Source organism: Lactuca sativa, chromosome 4, assembly GCF_002870075.4.
Source record: "Lactuca sativa cultivar Salinas chromosome 4, Lsat_Salinas_v11, whole genome shotgun sequence".
NCBI lineage: Eukaryota > Viridiplantae > Streptophyta > Magnoliopsida > Asterales > Asteraceae > Lactuca > Lactuca sativa.
Window position 1 is genome coordinate 84,272,870 of NC_056626.2, and position 26,266 is coordinate 84,299,135.

The 26,266-nt window shown below is 39.2% G+C and overlaps 2 protein-coding genes across 2 annotated transcripts; both read right to left on the minus strand.

Moving 5' to 3' along the window:
• Positions 1-600: 600 nt before the first annotated feature.
• Positions 601-1,729, minus strand: LOC111917443 (DNA-directed RNA polymerases II, IV and V subunit 12-like). Its single transcript, XM_023913137.1, has 3 exons — positions 1,690-1,729; positions 946-1,038; positions 601-623 (listed from the first exon to the last, which is right to left on the minus strand). The coding sequence occupies exons 1-3, from the start codon at positions 1,727-1,729 to the stop codon at positions 601-603; spliced, it is 156 nt and encodes a 51-aa protein (XP_023768905.1).
• An 11,875-nt stretch (positions 1,730-13,604) lies between these two features.
• LOC128133459 (protein FAR1-RELATED SEQUENCE 11-like) lies at positions 13,605-16,116 on the minus strand. Its single transcript, XM_052770917.1, has 4 exons — positions 15,973-16,116; positions 15,655-15,907; positions 15,198-15,201; positions 13,605-13,794 (listed from the first exon to the last, which is right to left on the minus strand). The coding sequence occupies exons 1-4, from the start codon at positions 16,114-16,116 to the stop codon at positions 13,605-13,607; spliced, it is 591 nt and encodes a 196-aa protein (XP_052626877.1).
• Positions 16,117-26,266: the final 10,150 nt, after the last annotated feature.

Below are 26,266 nucleotides of genomic sequence, written 5' to 3' on the forward strand. Positions count from 1 at the left end.
AGTTAGCATTTTGTTACGTATATGGTTCAAATTTATGTTGAAAACTTGAAGTTTTCCTTCAATGTTACGACAAAGTTGCAAGATTTTGGATGTGGTTAATGATATTCATAATCATTCATGACAATTAAGTGACTCTTACCGATTATTATCATTAATATTCTATGACAATAACAGGACTGGACAAAAATCTATTATGACAATAAATATGAAATTTTGGTAGTTTATAAAATAAATAAATGATATTTTAAACTTCAATTTATAAGAGGGATATAACAGTTGAACGATAAAAATAAATATGTAAAATGATTACAAGATATTTAAAAATATTTAAAATAAAGATTTGGATAAATATGATATTTTGAAATATGATTAAAATTTAATGCAAAATGTTGTAACATATTACATGAGATAATAGTATAATACCGGTTCTAGTTTTTAAAGCAAATGGAACCGATTTGACAAAATGTGAACAGTTTCAATAGTTCAATGGCAAATAGATAACGAAAAAAAGTTTAGTGACTAAATGTGAACAAAGTCGAAAGTTCGTTACTCTTTCAAGTCATTATCCCTAATGTTACCATATCCATTGTGTTGTTCTGCTCAACGTGCTTCATATTGAACGACTAAACAAGATGAAGGTAATCAAGGTTAAAACGTCATTTTAAAAATATTTCCTAGGCGCCTATTCTCAACATCTATGGATTCATGTCTTATACAATTATAATACAAGAGTTCTGCTAAAGGGTTATTCTTCCAACTACCCCTTAGCTGACCCACACTGCCCAATGAGCATCATGTGAGATGTCAATCAAGTACACAATTGTCTACTGACATAATAGTCTAGTCTTCATAAGGAGCTTAATCCACATTGGAACTTCTGAGAGTCATACTTTTACTAGTTTTGCAATTACATAAAGGATAAGTAACACAGATGAGATGACTTACTTCTACGGGTTCGCTTCTTATACAAGATATGATAACCACATTCTCGGCATTGAATCACATCACCAACTTTTAAGGTGTTTTCTTGCCCACAGTCTACAAAAATCAAACGTTTTCATTAAAAATAAGATGCCTAATTGGAGAAAATAATGTTGATAATAAAAAAAATTAGTTAATACATCACTATGATACTTTCCTTTTGTGTATTACTATTATATTCATACATTATACATAAATTGTTCTATAGAGTGTTCAATTCACAAAATGAATACTAGGGTATTGGCTACATAGCAAGATACCACCAATACTACATAATCTATGAAAATGTGTTTAATTTTTTTTAATTCCAAAAAAAGATTTATCACGTATATGTTCCTCTTTGAAGTTTTCCTTCAGTGTTACGAAAAAGTTGCAATTGGATGTGACTAACGATATTCAGATCTTTTGAAGTCTGACATCCTTCAAAAATGACAATTAAGCGACATCTACCAAACAGAATTATCATCATCAATATTCTGTGCCCATCATCAAAATTAGGGGAAAATTTATAAAATGTCAATCAAGACAGATCATCCCAAAATGAAAATTTTAGTAATTTATGCAAAAGGATGAAGTATTTATTATCAGTATTGAAATATAAATAAGCTCGTTTTGACTTCTTATTAAGTGAAGGAGGGAGGAGAGATTTGATCCACAAAACATACACGATATCAAACACATATAAATGTAAGATAAAGATATAAGAACCTCCGCAGATATAGGTAACTGGTTCTGGTGGAGGATCCATTGACTAGACGCTCGAATAAGTAAATCCACGATCCCTGTACAAAGGAAAAACAGTATTTAAGAGAAAAATTAGGACCAATAACGAACATCCAGAAGGTTAAAGTGAAGAAATATCTTAATTTCGAACAACATAGAGATTCAATCGAAAAGAGAATGTATAAACCCTAAAAAGAGCTCAAACGAAGCGTGACTCAAGGGATGAGAAGTGTACAATCTGACAGTGGAAACTGGAAAGGAATATAAAAGGAAACTGCTCCTAAGTTTGGGGTATTTTCTCAATTGGTTACGTAAGAGTTGCTATTATTATTATTATTATTATTATTATTATTATTATTATTATTATTATTATTATTATTATTTTCGAAACATGTTTCTAAATTATCAATTTAACAGTAAAATTAACTATTTTACAAAGGAAAATGATGCAATTGGTTAGATAACACATGTGACATATTTTGGACGATAGAGTCTCTTATGTGGCGTTGACATGATCAGTGGTGAATCTAAAACAAAATATCACGTGGTTCCTAAATTAAGTAAAATCAATAAAACAAATCAACAAGACTTTTGGGGTCGGGGCGGATCGGCTCATATACCTTAAAAGAACTGAACCAGTTCAATCGGCTCATGTACCTTGTGCCACTGATTAAAAATTTTAAAAAACCAATTGAAATATAATAGAAAAAAGCATACGGTTTAACGAAAACTCGTTGATTATTAGTCCATTGATAAAACGGCGAACGGAGAGTGAGAGTCTTTGACATGTGGGCTTTCATTTTATTAGAACAACTTATTTATTTATTAATATTTTGAGAGTGCCGATTAAGAGTGGTTAACTTTTTGTTATCAATCCCATAATTTAAAATAACAAATTGTTTCTAATAACTTATATTTTTCTCTTTTTAAAATGATTTTTTAAGAAAAAATTTTAAAAAACAAACTCAAGGTAGGTCCTCTTTTTTTCTAAGATAGTTCCTAATTTTTCTACTATATACATTGTAAATGAAATTGAGAACATAGGTAGGTCCTAGGACCTACCTAAGCACATGGTGGGTACGCCCTTGGACATGATATTCATATCAAAATAAGATGACCCACATTTATATCGATAACCTCTTATTCCTTCCCCACTTTTCTCATCCCGATTCTTCCTTTCTTCATGTCAACCTCCCGTACTCCATTGATCCACGACATCGTCAACATTACAAATGCCCTAGATTGTCATTGCCACATTTTAACCAACTCTTCTTGCCTATTGTCACAATAATACATTCAAAATCTTGCTAATTCGCTAGAAAAAACTCGATTGGGAACAAAGAAGATGATGAATATGAAATGAAGTAACACACTATAACTCCTTTATTAAATGATTGAGAACACATGGAATGGGTTTCTATTAGTGCTCCCATAAGATGAAATCGGTGATCTCCAAATCCTCCATCAAAATCAGTGGAACTGAAAAGATGGGGAAATTAGACTTGTACAACAATAGGTACAATACGATGAACGTAGATGGGTAAATCATTTATCTAACTAAGGTGACCTACTCATTTTTCTCTAGACCCACTAATGCTAAGTTCCATAATCGATTGATTTTTTAAACCATTGATGAATAAGAACCCATTGATTTTTGAAAAAACCGATCAAGATGAACCCTTATGAAACCACTGATTTCCGAAACCATTGACGGGATGATGTTCTAATGAGACGGCTCTCGACGTGATTCCGAGGACGTAACCCTTTTAAGGGGTAGATAATTGTAACATCTTAAAATTTAAGACCGATTCTTAAATTAATAAAATAAATAAATGAAAAATGATCTATATAGTCAAATCATTAAGGGATAATCATATCATTGGTTGATATGAAGTTTGAAAGTTTAGAAGTGAAAATAATAGCATTTTAGAAGTTAAAGGGGAAAACATGTCAAATTGGAAAAGTGAGTTGACCAAAAGGGTTGACTTAGTTAGCGGAAAGGACTAAAAAAGTTATATAATGGATGGGGAAGTGCTTACTATACCAAAACTTATGTTAAAATCATAAATATTGAAGTTTGGTAGGTTTTAGCCAAAGCAAGGAAACTTGAAGGACCAAATATGCCAAATCCAAAAATAAGAATGCACACCATCCATTTCAGCCAAAATATGAACGATGGAAGGAGATGAGAGGAAGTGAAATGGCTTTTCAAGCTTAAGAGAAACCCCTAGGAATCGATCTCAAGCCTTATTGGTTCATTTGGTGCTTAAATGTTAAAAATTATCAAAAAATTAGACTTAGTATATATGATATTAAAAAACATTAAGAATGATAAATACGATATTTAGATGTTTAGCAACGACATATATAAAATTCTGTCATTGGAAAAAGTTAGACGTCACACATTTAATGACTTTTCATATGATTTAGGTGCAAGGTATTTATTTTTGTTAACATATATATATATATATATATATATATATATATATATATATATATATATATATATATATATATATATATATATATATATATATATATATATATATATATATATATATATATATAGAGGATTGGGTTCTTTGGAAAATAAGAAATTAGGGCATTAAGTGAGGACCAAAAAGCATTTGACACATGTAATTAATTAATTAATTTATAAATAATGGTTTAAAGGGTATCAAAGTAAATCGATCGTTAGAGGCGTAAACCCTAGAACATTATACTAGACCGATTTTCGTTAAGAGGCGGGATCGGTTATGATTTTTGGGGGGATCGGTTGTTTGTTACAGGTGTAATCATCGATTGAGGTCAATAGGCGGCAAATACCAGAAGATATATCCGCCCAAGTTATGATCTAATAGAGAATTGAGCGGGATCGGTTATGATTTTTGGGGGGTTGGTTATTTCTCGTTCTATCCTTCTCCGGACGACCCCCACGACAGTGTATCTCCCTATCCCGACGTTTACCGGACCACCCCTCTTATGCACAGTTGTTTCGGCATTGATGAACTATCAATAGCTTCTTAAAGGTATTTATTCATCTAATCTCAATCAATTCTCACTTCTTTGCTGTTAGCCTGTTGTCAGTTCTTAATCGATTATTTACCATCATCAAAAGTGGTCAATTTGTTCAAGATGAATTTTGTGAATCGATAACTTAATCGATTGTCAATTCTTTTTCAAATTTGGTTTGCAAAAGTAAGAGTGTGAAATGGAAACTGTAATACGATGCCCTCTTTCTTATCCAATTTGGCATTTATGGGAATCCCAATTTCTATATGGGATTTTGTTGCTCCAATATTGAGAGTTGCAGCCCCCATTCAATTCCTTTTTCTGTGGACATTTCTAGCCATTGTTATCGTCTACAGAACAAACAGGACCCATGACAGTGTTCCATCCATGATTATGTCTCTGCCTTCATTTAGTGCTGTTACAAGCAGGGATGATGTTGCATCTGTTGATGACTGACGCACATGCACATATATACCTCTTGTTTCTTTTTCACTTTGATTAATTAATTTAAATTAATGGGGAAAGAAGAAAGAGATCATATATATGTATACAAGTTCAGATGTTTGAAGCATGTGATGATGCCTCTATTACAACTGCATTTGCGGATAAGTAAATGAGTCTTTTTTTGATCAGTAAATAAGTTAGTTTCATTAATTATATATATGTATACATGACTTACTCTTTAAGAATGTCTTTAAGAACTGTGATTTTTCTGTCTCTGTAACACCCCAAAGTTTGGAAAGTCAAGAAAAGAAGGAAGACCTCAATTTTAAGGGGAGACTCGGCGAGTCCATGGAAGGACTCGGCGAGTCCAAGCGGGATCCAGGTCGAGGTGTAAGCGATCGACTCGGCGAGTCGGCCAAGGAGACTCGACGAGTTGGGTCTGAACGAGGAAAACCCTAAATCCGGGACTTGGAGCCTATTTAAGCGTCTCATTCTCCTTCCTAGGGTTCCTTTACTGCCTCTCTTCCCCAGAACACCAAACCCTAGCCACCATATCCGTTTTAGAGCTAGATCTTGCCTTGGAGAGTGCACTAAAGCTTGGAAAAGGAAGAAAGGCTTTGGAGGTGCAAGAAGGGACTGTAGATCCAGGATTGAGAAGACATTTCAGACCAATTGGAGGTAATAAGGTGTTGCTTGGAATCCCTTTGCACCTAGATCTATTCTCATGTGTGAGTTTTGGACATTTTGGCATGATAAGTAACCATTTCAAGTTAGAGGTCCAGATCTGAGGTTGCTACCTCAGATCCATGTTTGTTTTGGTCTAGAATTCCCTAATGTATCAGCCCTTGGTATGTTGAAGAAGTATGTTGCCATAAACCCTAGTTTGAATGTGTTTTAAGCCTAGATCTCTTGATCTACACGTAAAGTTTGCCACTTTACGTGGGGGATAGGCCTTAGAAGTATGGATCTATGAGTTGGAAGCCCTGCTTGGCTCGAAAAGCCACTGCATGGATTAAGGACTGAATAGACTCGGCGAGTCCTTCGAGTGGACTCGGCGAGTATCTTGAAGATGATGAGGAACTCGACGAGTGGGATGAACAGATCGTCGAGTCGGATGAAGTTGGGCATCAACTCGGCGAGTTGGAAGAACAACTCGACGAGTTGGTTGAAGATTGCCTTGGACTCGGCGAGTCTATTAGTGGACTCGGCGAGTAAGGTCGCGAAACCTCAAACCCTTCGAGTTGAGACTCGAATCAGTGAGTCAGGTGGTGACTTAGCGAGTTGGACAGGACCGGACTTGGAACTAGTTGGACTCGGCGAGTCATAGAATGACTCGGCGAGTCGAGTCGCGAATAGAAAGACCCTGAGCTTATGAACTCGGCGAGTCATTATGAGGACTCGGCGAGTAGGGTTGACCTGGAAGGTTGACTTTGACCAGAGTTGATTTAGTTGACTGTCAGACTAAGTGTTATATGTATATTGATAGCCCGGAGAGCTAGAGGAGCAGCGGTTCAGGGGATTGTCGAGTAGCATCCAGAGGTTTATCAACAGAGCTCAGCAGTTCAGGTGAGTTTCCCTTCAGTAGGAACAGGTCTAAGGCCACAATGCCGGCCCGTTTAGCTAGCAGTAGTTTCCGGATTTGATCTGATGTAGTAGCTAGCATGTTTGATGCCTTCGTGGCTCAGACATGATCTATGTGTTATGTGTTCCGGGCTATGGCCCGATGTAGTATGCAGTTTAGGTGTGTTCATGCTAGTTGATATGTTTATGCTATGTTCTGTCCAGTTAGTCCGGACTTCGGTCCGATGCAGGGGACAAGGTCCCAGTCAGCTTCCGGACATCGGTCCGATGTAGGGGCAAGGCCCCAGTTAGTCCGGACTTCGGTCCGATGCAGGGGACAAGGTCCCAGTCAGTTTCCGGACTTCGGTCCGATGCAGGGGGCAAGGCCCCAGTTAGCCCGGACTTCGGTCCGATGCAGTGGGCAAGGCCCAGTATGTGCTTTATATGTTATTGCATGGTATGTGGTAGCTTGGGGGAGCTCACTAAGCTTCATGCTTACGGTTTCCAGTTTTGGTTTCAGGTACTCGGTTTTCAAAAGAGGAGCTCGGGAAGATTGCAGAGCACACACCATAGTCCGTTGGCCTGGGAATGTTTGACTCTGATAATGATATTATGTTTTGATTTAATACTCGAAAGTTATGTTTGACTTATGATACGTTGTTATAAATCTAGTTTTAGTAATGTTTTAAAAGAAATTTTTAGTCGTGATTTTTGGGTCGTTTCAAGTTGGTATCAGAGCCTTGGTTTGAGGGATTCGGGCGCACTTCCGAGTGTGCCTGAACTCAATCTAAGGAAGTGGTATAGAGTTTTCAAAAGAAAAATCGTAGTTACAAAAGTATTTTGAGAAAAGAAAACAATTTTAGAAAAAGTGTAAAGAAAAGAGTTTTAGAAAAAGTAAAAAGAGTTTTGAAAAGAGAAAAGGGTGTGGTGCATGCAATCAGCCGAGCTCAAGTAAGTACTCTCAATTTACCCATACAAGTTACGTTATGATTATCAGTATCAGTTTCAGTTTCAGTTTCAGTTCCAGCTTCAGTAGAACAGCATGCTAGAATAGGACTAAGGATCTAGGATGATGCCTTATGTTCCTGCTTTATGTGTTCAGCTTTATGAGAATTGCATGCTAGTATTGAGTAGACAGTAGTAGGATAGCATGTGTAGGTTATGCCTGATAGTATGAGCTTAGCATTGAATGCTAGTGCAGTTTCTTGTTCTGAGAATGGTTTTGCCTGAGTACGTTTCCTTTATCCGAATGCTGCTTGCTTTGTGCTTTGTGGGACTCTGAGTGATGGGAGTTAGCCATTAGGTGAATACGTCACATCACATGTGATCAGGGTTGAATAATCTCAGAGTGCTGGATTTGGCCCTACTGCGCAGCTCTCGTCTGAGTCTAACCGTTGTAGGGACGAGACTTTTACTCGAAGGATTATCCGAGCCTCATTGCATGTGATGGTATTCAGGTGGTGGCTAATTGGCATTACAATGAGGCCTTCAGCAGCTGAGGACTGTTTGGGTAGAGTCAGAGGTTCCCTAGGGCAAGCCTAGGATGAGAGTAGCAGAGATCACTATTAGTAGAAGTGATTTGGTGGAGTTGAGGTAACTCTTGAGGAAAGTGCGGATAGATGTGGAAGGTAGTAGGGGCCCATACTACTGAAAGTAGAGGATCCGTACTCGATTCAAGAGGGGCCAAGATGAAACCAGAGAATGGTAGAGTGTGTGAGAAATCCCTCAGCAGTAGTGTGTAAATTGATCAGGAATTGTTATATTTTCAGCATGGTGACGTTGCGCGAGATATCAGTTAGCAGTTCAGACGTTGAGGAGGGATCTGGCTCGGGCTTTAGAGCCGGGCAGCTTGATGACCAGATGAGGGATTTCATTTCCGCAGAGATCACGCGCAACATCATTGATCAGACTCCAGTGATTTTCGGTTCGGTTAGAGAGGCCATTGTGGAGCTCATGGACAGTCATCTTGAGGCCTTTAAGGTCGGGATAGTTTCAGGACAGGTTGGGGCTCGTCTAGATCCCGATTCTTATGGAGTTCGGGGATCCATCAGGGAGGGAGACCCCATTTCTAGTTTTTGCCATCAGGGGACAGGAGTGAGTGGGGCACCCTGTCTCCAAGAGAGACCTCTGTATGATTGGATAGTTGAGGAAGTTTTGCGAGCCATTCGCGAGGATCTGCCTGACATGGTCGTGAGGATCACTGATAGATTGATCGAGAGGCTCCAAGATCAGACAGCTGTTGTTCAGTCGGCGGGCAGGGAGTCGGAAAGGAAGAGGAAAGTGGATGAGACTCAGGTAGCCTCAGGTTCGGGTAAGAGGCCCAAGGGTTCGGATTTGAGGGCGAGGAACTATCAGAACCGCAGTCGATGCGGGAAGTGCGGAAGGACGCACATGGGTGTGTGCAGGCGTAGAAAAGGTGATGATTTGGGCTATTTCAGATGCGGTCGAATGGGTCATATCAGCAGGGCAGGTGTCAGCTCCTGCCCCTGGGACTTCGAGAGCCCAACGGACATCAGGGCCGGGCAAGGGCGCCTACGGCTCGGAGCCGAGTTTTCCGGTAGATTTCAGCAGGGATTCGAGCAGCACTGAGTGATGGAGGTATGTATCTTTTGCTTTTCTGTCATCTATTATTGTGATATTATTGTTATGTTGCTGCATTACCTGCTCGTGGTTGAGTTTTATGCCATCTACATACCTTGGAATTCGAATAGTGAATTGGAGATCGTTCCCTCTACATCAGGTTATTTCGGATTCAGTATTTGTAGCATGTATGTGTAAGATGCAGTAGTGCTTTACTACTTGCGGAGGGCGTTAGTCGAGTAATGATCAGTTATATTCTTAGTTGTGATAGTGCAGAGTTTTTAGTAGAGTAGCTAGCGGTCAGTAAGAAAGTGGGTTGGGGAGGTGCACCCCAAACGCAGATTCTCGGGATGTAGTCCCTAAAGCAATTACAGTTAAGGATCGAAGGGTGCGCAGTCAGATAGCAGGAAGGGTGCGGACCTGGCAGGAGTTAGTTGGAGCACTGGCAGGGGTAAACGTCGGCGGTCAGCATATCGCCCTTCTAATGAAAGGAATGTTGGAAATCCTTTCGACCAGTGAGCAGTAAGGATCTAGTCGAATCCAAGTGGGGGAGAACCCTTCCAAGTATACAAGAATAAGAGCCACGTAGACTCAGAATGATTGCGCGGCCTCTGAAATGATTGTAGCACAATGATCGATGGATTAAGGAGTTCAGATTTGGGAGTTCGAGGACCTTTCCAGCAGTTAGTTCATGTAATCGAGATGGTTGGAAGCTGGTTGAGAATCCAAGATTGGAGGACCACCTATAGAGGCTCAAGTGAGTCGGAATGAGGACCCTGAGAAACGGATAGCAGGAGATGTTTTCGTATTAGTAGCCAGTGGCAGAGTCAGCATGCAGGATTGCGTGGATTCAGGAATTGGGAGTTTGGAAACTTCCCAACGAAAGCTTCTTGTATCTGGATTAGTAGACGGTTGGTTTGGGAACCAAGCCGAAGAGTTCCTCGACGAAGCGCTAAGTATATCAAGGATATAAGATGTCAAGAATGATGCAGTATTCAAAGAATAAGGGTTGTTTTTGGGAAATCAGGATGAGGAATCTCTAGCGGGACTAGGGATAGTCAGGATGTCCTCGGGATAATAGTAGAGTGTTGTAAGTCTGCGGGGGTAGCCGTAGCATTCACTAGCAGTCAGATAGTAGTAGTAGTGTTGTAAGTCTACGGGGGTAGCCGTAGCATTCACTATCAGTCAGATAGTAGTAGTGGTGTTGTAAGTCTACGGGGGTAGCCGTAGCATTCACTAGCAGCCAAATAGTATTAGAGAGTTGTAAGTCCGCGAGCGTAGTCGCAGCCTTTATCAGATTGGTAGGTAGCATGAGTGCCTGTTAGACGCGGGAAAGCAGTAGTACCCACCAGTTCGGGTGCAGCAGTGAGGATATGGGAATCCACGGGTTAGATTTCGGATTTCCCAAATGGTTCAGATATGGCTAAGTCAGCAATTTTGGCTATAGATCGTCACATCAGTTACGAGATCAGAGTAGCAGTGGACCGTTGGGGTTCGGATATGTTAAGGGCTACCATCAGTCTGGGGGCCATCATGTTGTTAGTCGTGGAATTGATGATGTCAGGATGTGACGTATGGACCCGATCGGTTGGATCGGAAGGTTGCTAGAGCCACAGTGACAGAATAACTAGTGGAAACTAGTCCTAGAGGAAGATTTCGTTCAGAAGTCGTGGAAGCGACTAAGTAAGGAGTCCCTTGACTCCACAGTTGGGTTGGAGTTCAGTGTTTCAGCCAGTTCGGTGTTTCAAGCAACTCAGTGTTCAGCCAGTTCAGTGTTTCAGGCAGCTCAGTGTTTCAGTCAGTTCAGTGTTTCAGGCAGCTCAGTGTTTCAGTCAGTTCAGTGTTTCAGGCCGTTCAGCGTTTCAGTCGGTTCAGCGTTTCAGGCAGTTTAGAGTTTCAGGCATGTTCAGTATGAGCGGCAGAATGGATAGAACAGTTATAGATAGTCGAAGTATCTTCAGGAGTCACTGGAAGCGACTAGGAGATTGCGATGGAGTGTAGTGACTGGTGGGAGTCCGGTAACTCAGATATCAGTAGATTAGCTGGACCAGAGTGGTCTCAGTGCATCCAGTAGGCGGATGAGGGGTACAGAATTCTCAGTCGGAGGAAGTAACATTGAGGAAATTAGGAAAGGAGAAGAATTCAGTATTTACCAACAGTAGTGACCAGCACTGTGAGTGGCTGGAGTGATGGACAGAAGGGTGTTAGTTTTCCAGATAGAGAGTTGGAGGCAGTTCGCAGGACAGTTGGTCATAGCAAACTTCGAGGACGAAGTTTAGTTGAAGTGGGGGAGAGTTGTAACACCCCAAAGTTTGGAAAGTCAAGAAAAGAAGGAAGACCTCAATTTTAAGGGGAGACTCGGCGAGTCCATGGAGGGACTCGGCGAGTCCAAGCGGGATCCGGGTCGAGGTGTAAGCGACCGACTCGGCGAGTCGGCCAAGGAGACTCGACGAGTTGGGTCTGAACGAGGAAAACCCTAAATCCAGGACTTGGAGCCTATTTAAGCGTCTCATTCTCCTTCCTAGGGTTCCTTTACTGCCTCTCTTCCCCAGAACACCAAACCCTAGCCACCATATCCGTTTTAGAGCTAGATCTTGCCTTGGAGAGTGCACTAAAGCTTGGAAAAAGGAAGAAAGGCTTTGGAGGTGCAAGAAGGGACTGTAGATCCGGGATTGAGAAGACATTTCAGACCAATTGGAGGTAATAAGGTGTTGCTTGGAATCCCTTTGCACCTAGATCTATTCTCATGTGTGAGTTTTGGACATTTTGGCATGATAAGTAACCATTTCAAGTTAGAGGTCCAGATTTGAGGTTGCTACCTCAGATCCATGTTTGTTTTGGTCTAGAATTCCCTAATGTATCAGCCCTTGGTATGTTGAAGAAGTATGTTGCCATAAACCCTAGTTTGAATGTGTTTTAAGCCTAGATCTCTTGATCTACACGTAAAGTTTGCCACTTTACGTGGGGGATAGGCCTTAGAAGTATGGATCTATGAGTTGGAAGCCCTGCTTGGCTCGAAAAGCCACTGCATGGATTAAGGACTGAATAGACTCGGCGAGTCCTTCGAGTGGACTCGGCGAGTATCTTGAAGATGATGAGGAACTCGACGAGTGGGATGAACAGATCGTCGAGTCGGATGAAGTTGGGCATCAACTCGGCGAGTTGGAAGAACAACTCGACGAGTTAGTTGAAGATTGCCTTGGACTCGGCGAGTCTATTAGTGGACTCGGCGAGTCAGGTCGCGAAACCTCAAACCCTTCGAGTTGAGACTCGAATCAGTGAGTCGGGTGGTGACTCAGCGAGTTGGACAGGACCGGACTTGGAACTAGTTGGACTCGGTGATTCATAGAATGACTCGGCGAGTCGAGTCGCGAATAGAAAGACCCTGAGCTTATGAACTCGGCGAGTCATTATGAGGACTCGGCGAGTAGGGTTGACCTGGAAGGTTGACTTTGACCAGAGTTGATTTAGTTGACTGTCAGACTAAGTGTTATATGTATATTGATAGCCCGGAGAGCTAGAGGAGCAGCGGTTCAGGGGATTGTCGAGTAGCAGCCATAGGTTTATCAGCAGAGCTCAGCAGTTCAGGTGAGTTTCCCATCAGTAGGAACGGGTCTAAGGCCACAATGCCGGCCTGTTTAGCTAGCAGTAGTTTCCGGATTTGATCTAATGTAGTAGCTAGCATGTTTGATGCCTTCGTGGCTCAGACATGATCTATGTGTTATGTGTTCCGGGCTATGGCCCGATGTAGTATGCAGTTTAGGTGTGTTCATGCTAGTTGATATGTTTATGCTATGTTCTGTCCAGTTAGTCCGGACTTCGGTCTGATGCAGGGGACAAGGTCCTAGTCAGCTTCCGGACTTCGGTCCGATGTAGGGGGCAAGGCCCCAGTTAGTCCGGACTTCGGTCCGATGCAGGGGACAAGGTCCCAGTCAGTTTCCGGACTTCGGTCCGATGCAGGGGGCAAGGCCCCAGTTAGCCCGGACTTCGGTCCGATGCAGTGGGCAAGGCCCAGTATGTGCTTTATATGTTATTGCATGGTATGTGGTAGCTTGGGGGAGCTCACTAAGCTTCATGCTTACGGTTTCCAGTTTTGGTTTCAGGTACTCGGTTTTCAAAAGAGGAGCTCGGGAAGATTGCAGAGCACACACCATAGTCAGTTGGCCTGGGAATGTTTGACTCTGATAATGATATCATGTTTTGATTTAATACTCGAAAGTTATGTTTGACTTATGATACGTTGTTATAAATCTAGTTTTAGTAATGTTTTAAAAGAAATTTTTAGTCGTGATTTTTGGGTCGTTTCAGTCTCCCATGCCACCACCCATGAATAGGAGGACAGGGTTTTTATCTTTGTGGGCCATGGGAACCATAACATCAGTACACTGTGAATCATTAGCATATACAAGCCCTATTGCCTTCATTTCCTCCACTAATGTTGTAAACACCTGTGCCACTTTCAGGTTCTTCGTCACCCTCTCAAATATATGTTCCCTGTTGATTTCACAAATTCACAACATTTCATTCAAATGACAAAATCCCATCTGGTAGCTTTTTGATCAGCTATGCTTTCTCTATTAGCTTATTTATTTTCATTTTTTATCTAATTGTATAAGTGTTTAAGCTGAATTTTTTGTTCACCAATTTATGCAACATTCACGGTTTTGGTCTTATAATGAAATGTAAGTGGAAATCATATGTAGGAAACTTTTTTGTTGCATAAATTGGTAAATTGGAAAGTACAATGCTATAAATGTTGAATAAAGACAGTTTTAGCATCCAATTCAGGGTAGAAAACAAACTATCGTTGGCTCCTAGGATGTTGGAACCGGTTACATCGGTTCCTAAAACTATGGAACCACTCCCAGTAAGCTTTGGCCTCAAATGATGTGAAGTAAGATCCATTTGTTTTTATACATTTTCAGATTCTTGATTCGTGTGCAATAGTAACATTCATTTTTTTAAATGTCAGCATATGCAGGAATTCATGATTCAAGAAGACAAGGAAGGACTTAAGTTGCATAAAACAACCATTGGTCAGGCTGCAGAAGTTGTTATTAGAATAGATGTTTCTAAATCTAAATGTGGTGAGAGTTGTAAATAACAATGGGTATATATGTCTTTTGAATATGCAAAGAATTGGTTTTCCTGAGTTTGAAATCCCCATCCATGCATAAATTAATATTTAGTCATGAAAAAATTTTGTTGTTGATGGAAACCTTGGTATATTGTGCCTGTTGATGTATGACATTCGATTGTTTGTCAATGTCAGTTGTTAACTTATAAAAAGATATCAACTACAATACAATTTCCATTGCTACAATGTACATTCATTTTCTAATTGCATATTACATCATATTAAATTATTATGCGTTTGTAAATGGGCGAATTGCAGTGAATAGCAACGTACTTTACTATGTCTACAATTCAGTTAGTGTACTATATTTCACACAAAAGCAACACCTTCTATTGTCTTTCGTTAGTTTTCTTTAACATTAGTTACGAATCTAACCCCCGCGAAGCGGGGTTTCTTATCTAGTTTATATATAAATTTAAACATCAATAGTTATTAGAAAACTTGAACGACATTCATGCAGACAGTAAAGCATAGCAGCATATTCCTAATATATAACCAATTATTCCTCATATATAACCAATTATTTTTTGAAAATAACATATGATCTAAAAGCAGATATGAAAACAAAGACATCATTATTACTTATCAAAAAACCATAACGATATTCATAAACCATGAAAAAAATACATAATTACATAAATTAAATTGTTATCAATATTCACAATATGCACATCCAAAAAGTAATATGCTAAATACATTTCAATTCATAATCTTAAACTATATCCTTCAAGAGACAATCATCATTCATCATTAAGACTACCTGACTGATATACATAATGATATACATAATCTTATCCATAAAACTCCATGAAACGTCATTTTTAAACTAACACCACATGTTTTTTCATTGGCTGTAATTTTTTTTTTTTATTTTGGGACAAGTTCTTTTATCATGATGAACATGCGTAGCACAACCTTTGCATAGATGTTTTGGTTTTAGAGCCCTGATCTTAATCTTCTCTGCTGCACTGATCATTCTTGTCCTTTTTCCACCTCCCTTATTTGTAATTCCTTTTGGAACTTCAATGTAAACTTTGTTTATTTTTAAACCAAATACATTTTCAACTATGTTCTCAATATTATTCTTTCTTGGTTTAACAGGGCACAATTGCTCTCTCTCTCTCTCTCTCTCTCTCTCTCTCTCTCTATTCTTAATGCATGTAGTTTCCCAATAAGATCTTCCAATTTAGCATCGTCGTCTGCAGCTGCATTTATACATGATTCTGCAGCTCTGCATGCTTCTTCTATTAGTTTTGCAGTTTTTGTCCTGCAGAATTCCCATGGTTGTCCCAAGTTGTGCTTTTCCACTGATATGATATCTTTTCTCCATCTTGGCACAATATACATATCCGGAATCTTGTAAACATTATTATTGATCAACACCCTCAAAGAATGACAACATAACAGACCTATTATTGTAAACTTCCCACATGAACATTCTATACTGTGATCGTTAAGATTGAAAGATACCTATTAAAAAAAATTATTATTAGCATAAACAATTTTAAAAATAACATATAATTTATAAAATTAACCTGAAATTCTGTTTGCACTTCTGTTATCTTGTTATAAAATGCAACAGTGCATAACTGAAAATTGTTGTAGTTGAGAACTGACTTTTGATAACACATTGTATAAGCTTTCTTGATATCCTTTTGAACCTTGAAAAGTATCTCCATAGTGTACATCATAGATGCATGTTGTTCAATTGGATATGTTTCAATCGTAGAAATCATCTTCAGTTTATTATTGTTGGATTTTGCATCTAATTTTTGGAACTTCAATGTTATATATCATTAATTTACAAAAGTAAAATGTATACCTTATCTTCTATCTCTTGATTTGACAAGTAACAGATGAAAATGTTGAATGAAAGCTTTAATATCTAATATGTTGGATAGGGACTTCCTTTCAATACAATAGAATCAATGTATTCTGGATGGATAATCTTTGTTTCACGGAATTCACATCAGACATTTTAATTGGAATTCAAATTGGATTCCAATATTCTAATTGTAATTACTTTTGTTGCCAACATAAACAGTTTTTAGGAGAACAATTGAGATGTCTATGTAACCAATGTAGTATTTGTTCGTCATGCCTTCAGCTTGTGCCCAACATACTCAAAATCACTTTCTTGTATCCTACCCTGGAATTTGAAATTCCATTACAATCATCATCCTTTTTTTATATGCTATCTGTATGCATTCTCATCAATTTGATTTCTAATGTACAAACCATTATTTCCATAAAAAAATAGAATATTATTGTAATTAACAAAATATAAGCTTCATGTATCTATGGGTTTACAGAAGAAAGGTTGTGGTTACTCAAATCACAGTGTGTAATTAACTAAATGATAGCAATGTGTAATTTCTACTTTAACCTTTCTTAAGAAAATAATTCACAATCGCAAAAACCAAAAACCAGATGATAAAAAATATGCATTTTTTCCAATTATGGACTGTAACAGCTTATTGAGTAACAACATTAAGCATAAAAGAGCTTTCATGGAAGTAACTAGTAAGTAGTCAAGAAGAACAAATAGCATGTTTAGATTCGAACTTCAAAGTAGTGGGAGTTCATACCAAGTATTTGACTTTGCTTACTAAATTCCTGACAGTGCTTTTCAGACACCAAAAGTATATAAGTAAACCATGAAGACCAAGTCTTCCCCAAATATGTGGAGTTACCCAAGCATATCCCTTTGTACCATTGTTAATTATCTCTTAGAACAAAATCACAAACATTGTGCAAGACATTGATATTAAATATGATGCAACTTCATTGATAACTAACAGACACTTGAACTGCGACATCCCCAAAATCACGGCCAGAAAAGACTGATTTTCATTTATGCTTTTAAATAATTTCAGAGTAAATCCTTTTGATTTGAAAGAGTTGCGGAATTTGTTCCCAAAACAAAACATGATAAAATAATATTTATCAAAGCATTTCATCAAGAGATACATTTTCATTATATAATCAAAACTCGGGATGTCATGTTCCGATACAGACCATAAAGCATAAACGATAACATTACAAGTCATTCAACAAATATATACATATACAGACTTGTAAACAAAACAACTTGATGATTCAACCATCTTATGCCCTCGCGCCACTACCTGTAATACAAATAAAACTGAGTGGGTCAGGTTTGGGAGCCTGGTGAGCATATAGGGTTTTCAACCCACAATAAATAAGTTATATTTAATTTCACCAACCAATCACTATCCCGATTACCCATTCCCGTTATCCTCACTTTACGTCCCTAAAATAACATCTATCTCAAGGGACCTAATCTAGGATTTTCATCGGGACGGACATTACTGCGAAGGGTTTTCCTCAACAATAGATATCCTAAAGGCAACCATGAGGGGGATAGAGTACACCGGTGAACACATCGTTCACAACACCTACAGGTTATGAACCTGCTAGCGTTCCACTGGACTGTCTAGAAAGAGTCCGTGGTCGTTATCCATACTCCGCTAAATAACTAGATCAACAACAACAACATCGAGGCCTCTCATCTGTTTATTACACACCAACTATCTACCCATGTTCTACCCAACATATTAGTAGATAAAATATATATTTTCATACATAGTTTAAAACCTATATATCATTTTCATTCAATATATATTCCACATAACAGATGAGGCATACCCACATAACACGTATTTCATAGAAAGCAATTCAGATCTATGAGATGGAATAAAGTGAATATCCATTCACGCATACAATCACAAAATATACACATAACAAGTATATCGCATAATTCATAGTTACTTGTTAGAAGAAAGTAACTACACCCTCACACATATAAACGACAATTTACTTAATACACTCAAACCGCACTTGTATTATTATCGTGTTTATGAAAGGTAGTATACACTCACTTGATCAGAAGACGATCAGACAGCACTACGACTTGCAGAAGTAGTAATCCTCAGCAGATCTGGAAGATCTTCACAAAAATCGAACTTCTCGCGGGCAGAGCTTCGACTCGGGAACCGCACTTCTCGGGATCTTCGGGATCTCGGGACTTGCCTCGGGGATCGAGAATAATACCGGGGCTTCGGGGTATTTTTGGCACGCAAATCGATGCAAAACGGGAGAGAGAAGAGAAGAAATTTGCAAAAGACTCGGCTGCCTTCAGATTCCTTTTATAGAGGCAGGAGCCTCGGAGTACGCGGGGCGTACTGGCCTCCGAAATCGTCACTGCATGCGTCATCCGAAGTGTCGACACTCTTCGGAGTACGCGGGGCGTACGTCGGATCGGACCGCTGACTCGTCTTCGGATAAGGCCGGAATTTAAGATTAAAAATAAATACAAAATAATTAATAAACTTCGGAAATTCATATCTTCTTCATACGAACTCCGTTTTCGACGTTCTTTATATCCACGCGAAGGTGAGACTACGCTCTACAACTTTCGTTTAGACTCCGTCGGCTAATTTCGAACTTTTTTTTATTATTTATTTTTAATAGGCCGCGACAGAAACTTTCGTTATAAATTCATAACTTCTTCGTTTGATGTCCGTTCTCGCCTAACTTTTTATCGCTTCGATACCAACAACGAGACCTTCGATCCTCGTTTAGAATGCTTCGGCTAAAAACCGCTCGATCTCAAATCGAGTATTTCAGGCTGCATACCGCTAAGTCGAAACATCGATAAATCATAACTTTCTCATACGAAGTCAGATTTGGACGTTCTATATATATTCGGAAACCTCGTTTCAACTACTACAACATTAACCAAAGATATTAAGTTTATTTTACACTTAAATTTTGACGCTTATTTTTATTCTTAATTAATCAGACCACATAATTAAGCAATTAAGTACAAAACACTTAATACTCAAATAATACATTCTTATTATTTCAAAACGGGTTACAAAGGTTAACCTAGACTATTACATTGCTAAAAATGGCAAGCCCGGAAACACAGGCGTTACGTGAACCTTCTTCGGTAGAAATAGATAATCTGCACTTTCCAGTGGTAGAAACTACTCATATTAGTTTGACTTCAATTTTTGGATCCATATATAAACCTAACAATATTAATGGCACTTCTGTGCTGGGTTATACTTCAAGACTAAGAACAGATGAAATTCAACAATATAAGTTAATGTGATTTGTATGCCCAGTTTAAACTAAATGATAACAATGCATAAATTTGTCGGTAATTTCTACTTTAAACCACAACCTTTCTTTTGTAAACCCATATATACATGAAATTCTTAGCAATCATTCGTTCATCTTGATATGCATAATCTGTCTAATTAAGAAATTATTAACCAGAAAATAAGCAACAATCAATTGGAATTTGTGGGGATGGGGTTGGACAAAATACAATCACGTGAATAAATCAAACATAGAAATCAGAAACGCAATTCAAATTAATGAAATTGAAGAACCCAAATTTAGATGATGCGTGTGTGAGGCTGTGCGACACCGGGAGAAACGACGATTGGGAATATCAGGCAATACCGATTGTGATTTTGTGATTTTTGCAGATCTATTCGTAGATTTGAGTATATTTCTCTAATTTTTTGCAGATATCGTTCAGATATATCTCAACATTTAATCGAAATATCTATTCAAAATATGAATTTGGAAATTGGTGAAGTAGAAATTATTTTGAATTTCAAATTCAAAACTCAAAACTGAAATTTGTTCGGTTTTGAATCGATTCCGAGTTCGAATTTCGAAAGTGTAACCGATTTTCCAAACGAAATGTTTACTAAAATACCCTTTTGAAGACGTGTTGCGTAATATTCATACATATGTGCGTTGTCAAGTTCTGATTGACTCTTTTCTTTTTTTTAGGGTTTTCCTTGTTTTCCAAATAACTCAACCCTATATATATGATAGTTTTATTTAATTTTAGTTAATAAACTTGTATATTATATGGTTGACAAATTAAAATAATTAGAAAATATATCAAAATTTTAATTTAATGTTAAATTTTGATTTTAAATTAATTTCCAATTTTTATTACGTTTTATTATTTCTTAATTAAAAATTTAAAATTTTGAACTCTTTAAAGTATGAGATTTATACCAAGTAAAATAAAAAAAAATTACTAAGAAAATGCTATATCTTCTATTTTAATAAATAAAGATTATTTTGCCATATGTTATTGTAACATCCTGTTTCAGATTGTCCGTGATTAGTGTTGGTAGGCCACGAGTCGGGCGCGAGAGGGTTTCGGGTTGAGGCGAGTTGCTAGAGACGTAAGGGATCTCATTACCTTTCGATATGTATGAGGATTGTGGAGTCAAAGTTTTATCTTTGAAGCTATGGAAGTTTGGAGGGTTGACAAGTTAAGTCCTTAAAGACAAGAAGTTGGCAGCGAAGTACGCTGGGCGTACGTATGCGTACGCGTAGCGTGCAGATGCGCGTGTTTCTTAAGCAAGAGTCACCTAGTACGTTGGGCGTACTAGGCACAGAAGAAAACCCTAATTAAGTGAAGTGTCCCTATAAAAAGAAAGAGATGGTCTCATTTCTGGCCACCTTCCCCAGTTATTAAACCCTCTCAAACCCTAATATCCGTTCTTGAAGCTTGTGGTGGCCATGATGAGCTTGTTTGTGTTCTTGTGGACTTTTGAGAGTTAAGAAGGAGCATGGAAGGGAGTGAAGTCGAAGAGCAAGTTGTGGATCTGAGCTTCCTTGGGGCTAGAGCACCATTTGAAGATATAAAGCTCCAAGCTTTCCCTCTCTTTTCATTTTGTGCATTTTAGGGTCCATTTTAGGGTTTTTGGTCCCAAGCTTGAGACTTTATGATTTGATGCACTCCAAAGCTTAATGACATGTCCTTTTTAAGTGTATCTAGTGATGAAGAACCATAAAAATGAGATCTTGATCGTGTGAATCTACCCATGCATGAGTTATGAGCATTTTGGGTTAAGAAAGTAAGAGTTTTTATGTGTTGTGACCTCATCAGCCATGCAAAGGCTTAAAGTCGATAACTTTATGGAGTAAGAGATGTTTGGAAGTCCAGATCCAAGAGATAAGTTAAGGTCTTAGCGGGTTAAGAACCAGAAATTGATTTAAGCAAAACTGAGGGTACTCCCAGCGTAATCCTAGTACGCCCCGCGTACTGGGTTGAGGTCCCCAATCAGATTTGTGCATGCGTGAGTACGCTGAGCGTACCAAGAGAGGTACGCCCCGCATAACCCCTCTGTGGGTTTTTGGGCTAGGTGATCTTTTGGGCTTTAAGTGTTGGGCCGGAATCCTTGGGCCTGCTTAGTGGAGCCTGTGAACAGAGAATTAAATTGATGTCTTGGGCCTCAAGTTGGGCTTGTATTGTAGGGTGAGGTTGGGCCTTGGTGGGCCCAATGGGTTAGGACCGTAGTGGACTGGTAGATGGTCTATCTTTAGACCTGGTAATTGAGAAATTCGACTTAGTTCCTGATTGTGTTAATTATGGGATTTGACATAGAGTTAGAGGTCGGTGTTTAGCAAGCAGCATGATTGGAGGTTGATTCTTCGCGCCAGGTGAGTCTTCTCACTATACGTTACCTTGAGTGGTATTATGAGTTGACCAGAGGGTCTTATGTGTTATGCATGAGATTATGTGTTATATTAGAGATTACATGCTATGTGTTATTTGTATGTTGTATGACTATATAGACCGGACCGGAGGGTCCAACGATTCAGACCGGGCCAGAGGGCCCAATGAGCTATGACTGGACCGGATTGTCCGACGAGCTGCGGGACTGGAGGGTCCCGCTGAGACATCTTGACCGGAGGGTCGGGTTTAGCCTCGAGTGGCGTATTTGTGGTATGTGGTATTTTGGGGAACTCACTAAGCAATTATGCTTACAGTTGTTGTGTTGATGTCTCAGGTACTAGCGAGGACCGTGGGAAGGCGACGGCGTGACACGTACACACACCGATGGAGTTTATTATGCGTAGAGATCTTGGGATTTGTTTTGAAAACACTATTGATTATGGATTTGAAATTGTGATGTGATACATTATGTGTTTTTTTGAAAACGAAAAATTTGTTTTAAAATTTACGGTGTTACAAGTTGGTATCAGAGCCTTGGTTTGAGGGATTCGGATGCATCTTCGGGCGTATTTGAACTCAAACCGAGGATTTGAGAAATTTTCAAATAAAACTAAAAATTTTCTAAAAAGAAAAAGGGGTTTTGGAAGCAAATAGAGTGGAAGGTGTGTACGGTCAGCCAGCGCCCGAACGGTGAATCCCCAAAATACTCTTACATTATGTGTTATGAGTTATGATATAATATAAAATGCATGTTAGAGTAGTCTAGGTAATCATATTAGGACTAGAGTGACCTTATTTGTGATGCCTTAGCCTAGGAGATTTCTGCTGCTATGAGATGCTTGAGAGTGAGTAGGTAGCAGTGAGGAGCATACGAGAGGTCTGCGGGAAATTAGACTATGTATAGCAAGATCAGAGTGCTTGTGATCTGGGATCCTAGGAGGAGGACTTGGGGTGAATACTGATGCGGTGTGAGCGGTAGTATAGGGCCCGTACTACCGAAGACACCGGATCAGTGAGCAGTCCAAGTAAAAATCCTTAGGGTACTAGGGAAACAAGTGGGGACGAGACATCAAGGAGTGGTGTCATGGTTCGAGTACCATGCGCCGTAGCAGATGGAGGAGTGATGTTGTGGTTCAAGTACTATACATCGGAGCAGATTGAGAAGTGATGTCATGGTTCGGGTACTATGCATTGCAGCAGATTGAGGGGGATGTCATAGTTCGAATACCATGCGTCGTAGCAGATTGAGAACAGACGTCATGGGCTGAGTACCATGGTTCGTAGTAAATGATGCTTGTGGTTCTCTGGTTATCCGGTCATGATTGAGTATGCGGAGATTCGGCGCAGTGAGGTTTTAGGCCTGAGGGCCATGATTGAGTCAGAAGAGGTATCCCTTGAGAGGGAGGTCGAGAGCATTTCAAATATTTTTGGTAAGATGTCAGATATAGTCACAAGACTCAAGGATGAGTAGAGATGGTTTTTATGGAGGATTACGACTTGAGAGGAGCAATCATCCGAGAGAAAGGGGACACTTTTGGTGACCTGAGTGGTGCTATTTCCGTTTCCTGTGAGAAACATAAGAGGTGTGAGACTTCGGTTTTGGGGTTAGGAGTAAACCCTGCGGGTTGACATTGATGGCGATCTTCCATCAGAGTTTTTGGCAGCGTGTCTGCTGCAAGAAATGATATACCATGAGTAGGTTGTTAGTTGGGACTGAGATGGTCAGGGACCAGGATGAACCCTACTTGAGTATAGTAGGACGTATGCTAAATGTAGCAATGGGTGATCCAGAAGAGTATATCGGGGCGGTGACCCTTATGTCTATGTTGCGTATTGAGTATGGGAGTGGAGTCCCTGTTCCTGTGATGATTCACACGTTGGTTAAGAATACGAGGATGAGGAGTATGATGATTCAGAATTTCCAGTTTGATAGTCAGGATTATTACTGGACAATTGAGATGTTCGGTAGTGGATGGTATGAGATTTTGGAGGGACTAGAGACCGTCGTGACGAGAAGTTCTTGAGGACTTCATCGGAGATTCAGGAAATTTTGGGGTTGCTTGATCCCTATGTGGGGAGATCATAGGGCGTCGTGTAGCGCCTTCCAAGAGTAGGTGCGATGTTCTGGTAGAAACTGTCTGTGGGATAGTTGTTAGTGCGTCAATTGGTGATGGTTCGAACCCTAAGTGGGGGAGAACCGGAATTTATGGAGGGGATCAGAGGTTTGCTCAAGGGCGGTTAGAAATCTGGATATAGAGACCTGCGGTTCGGAATCATGAGACCAGGGTTATTAGTGGTCAAGGTGTAACGCCTGTGTTTCCGGGCTTGCCATTTTTAGCAATGTAATAGTCTAGGTTAACCTCTGTAACCCGTTTTGAAATAATAAAGATTGTATTATTTAAGTATTGTGTGTTTTGTGCTTAATTGCTTAATTATGTGGTTTGATTAATTAAGAATAAAAATAAGCGTCAAAATTTAAGTGTAAAATAAACTTAATATCTTTGAATAATGTTGTAGTAGTTGAAACGAGGTTTCCGAATATATATAGAACGCCCAAATCTGACTTCGTATGAGGAAGTTATGATTTATCGAAGTTTCGGCTTGGCGGTGTGCAGCCCGAAATACTCGATTTGAGATCGAGCGGTTTTTAGCCGAAGTATTCTAAACGAGGATCGAAGGTCTCGTTGTTGGTATCGAAGCGATAAAAAGTTAGGCGAGAACGGACGTCAAACGAAGAAGTTATGAATTTATAACGAAGTTTTTCTGTCGCGGCCTATTAAAAATAAATAATAAAAATAAAGTCAAAATTAGCCGACGGAGACTAAACGAAAGTTGTAGAGCGTAGTCTCAGCTTCGCGTGGATATAAAGAACGTCAAAAACGGAGTTCGTATACGAAATTTATGAATTTCCGAAGTTTATTAAATATTTTGTAATTAAATTTAATTGGAAATTCGGAAGCATTATCCGAAGGAGTCACCGGTCTGATCCGAGGTACGCCCCGCGTACTCCGAAGTGTCGACATTCGCACCAAGTGGCTTCGGATGACGAACGCCATGACGCATTCGGACCAGTACGCCCCGCGTACTCCGAGGCTCCAGCCTCCTATAAATAGGATCCGAAGGCAGCCGAGTCTTTTGTTCATTTTCTCTCTTCTCTCTCCCGTTTTGCATCGTTTTGCGTGCCAGAAATACCCCGAAGCCCCGGTATCATACTCAAGCCCCAAGGCAAGTCCCAAGATCCCGAGAAGTGCGGTTCCCGAGCCGAAGCTCTACCCGCGAGAAGTTCGATTTTTGTAGAGATCTTTCAGATCTGCTGAGGATTACTACTTCTGCAAGTCGTAGTGTTGTCCGATCATCTTCTGATCAAGTGAGTGTATACTACCTTTCATAAACACGATAATAATACAAGTTTGGTTCGAGTGTATTAAGTATATTGTTGTTTATAGGTGTGAGTGTGTAGTTACTTTCTCCTAACGCATAATTATGAAGTATTTTATACGAAATACGTGTTATGTGTATAATATTGTTGTTTATGTGTGTGAATGTGTATTCACTCTTTTCTATCTCATAGATATGATTTATTCTCTATGAGATATGTGTTATGTGTGTGTGTGCCTCATCTGTTATGTGGAATATGTGTTGATTAAAGCATGCTATACAGGTTTTTAAACTATGTATAAAAATGTATATTTTTATCTACTAATATGTTGGGTAGAACATGGGTAGTTAGTTGGTGTGTAATAAACAGATGAGAGGCCTCGTTGTTGTTTGATTTAGTCATCTAGCGGTGTTTAGATGACGACCACATACTTTTCTAGATAGTCTTGTGGAAACATTAGCAAGTTCGCCACCTGTAGGTGTTAATGAACTTGGGTGTTCATTCGTTGTACTCCATCCCCCTCATGGTTGCCTTATTTGACTTATATTGCTGAGGTACCCCCGATGCATGTGTTGTCGCCCCGATGAAATATTCTTAGACTAGGTCCCTTATGTTAGTTGTTTTAGGGACATAAAGTGAGAATAACGGGAATGGGTAATTGGGTTATTGTTGGTTGGTGGAAATTAAATATGATTATTTATTGTGGGTTGAAAACCCTATATGCTCACCAGGCTCCCAAGCCTGACCCACTCATTTTTAATTGTATTACAGGAAGTGGCGCGAGGGCATAAGATGGATGAACCATCAGTTGTTTTGTTTACAAGTCTGTATATGTAAATATTTGTTGAATGACTTGTAATGTTATCGTTTATGCTTATTGGTCTGTATCGGAACATGACACCCCGAGTTTTGATTATATAATGAAAAA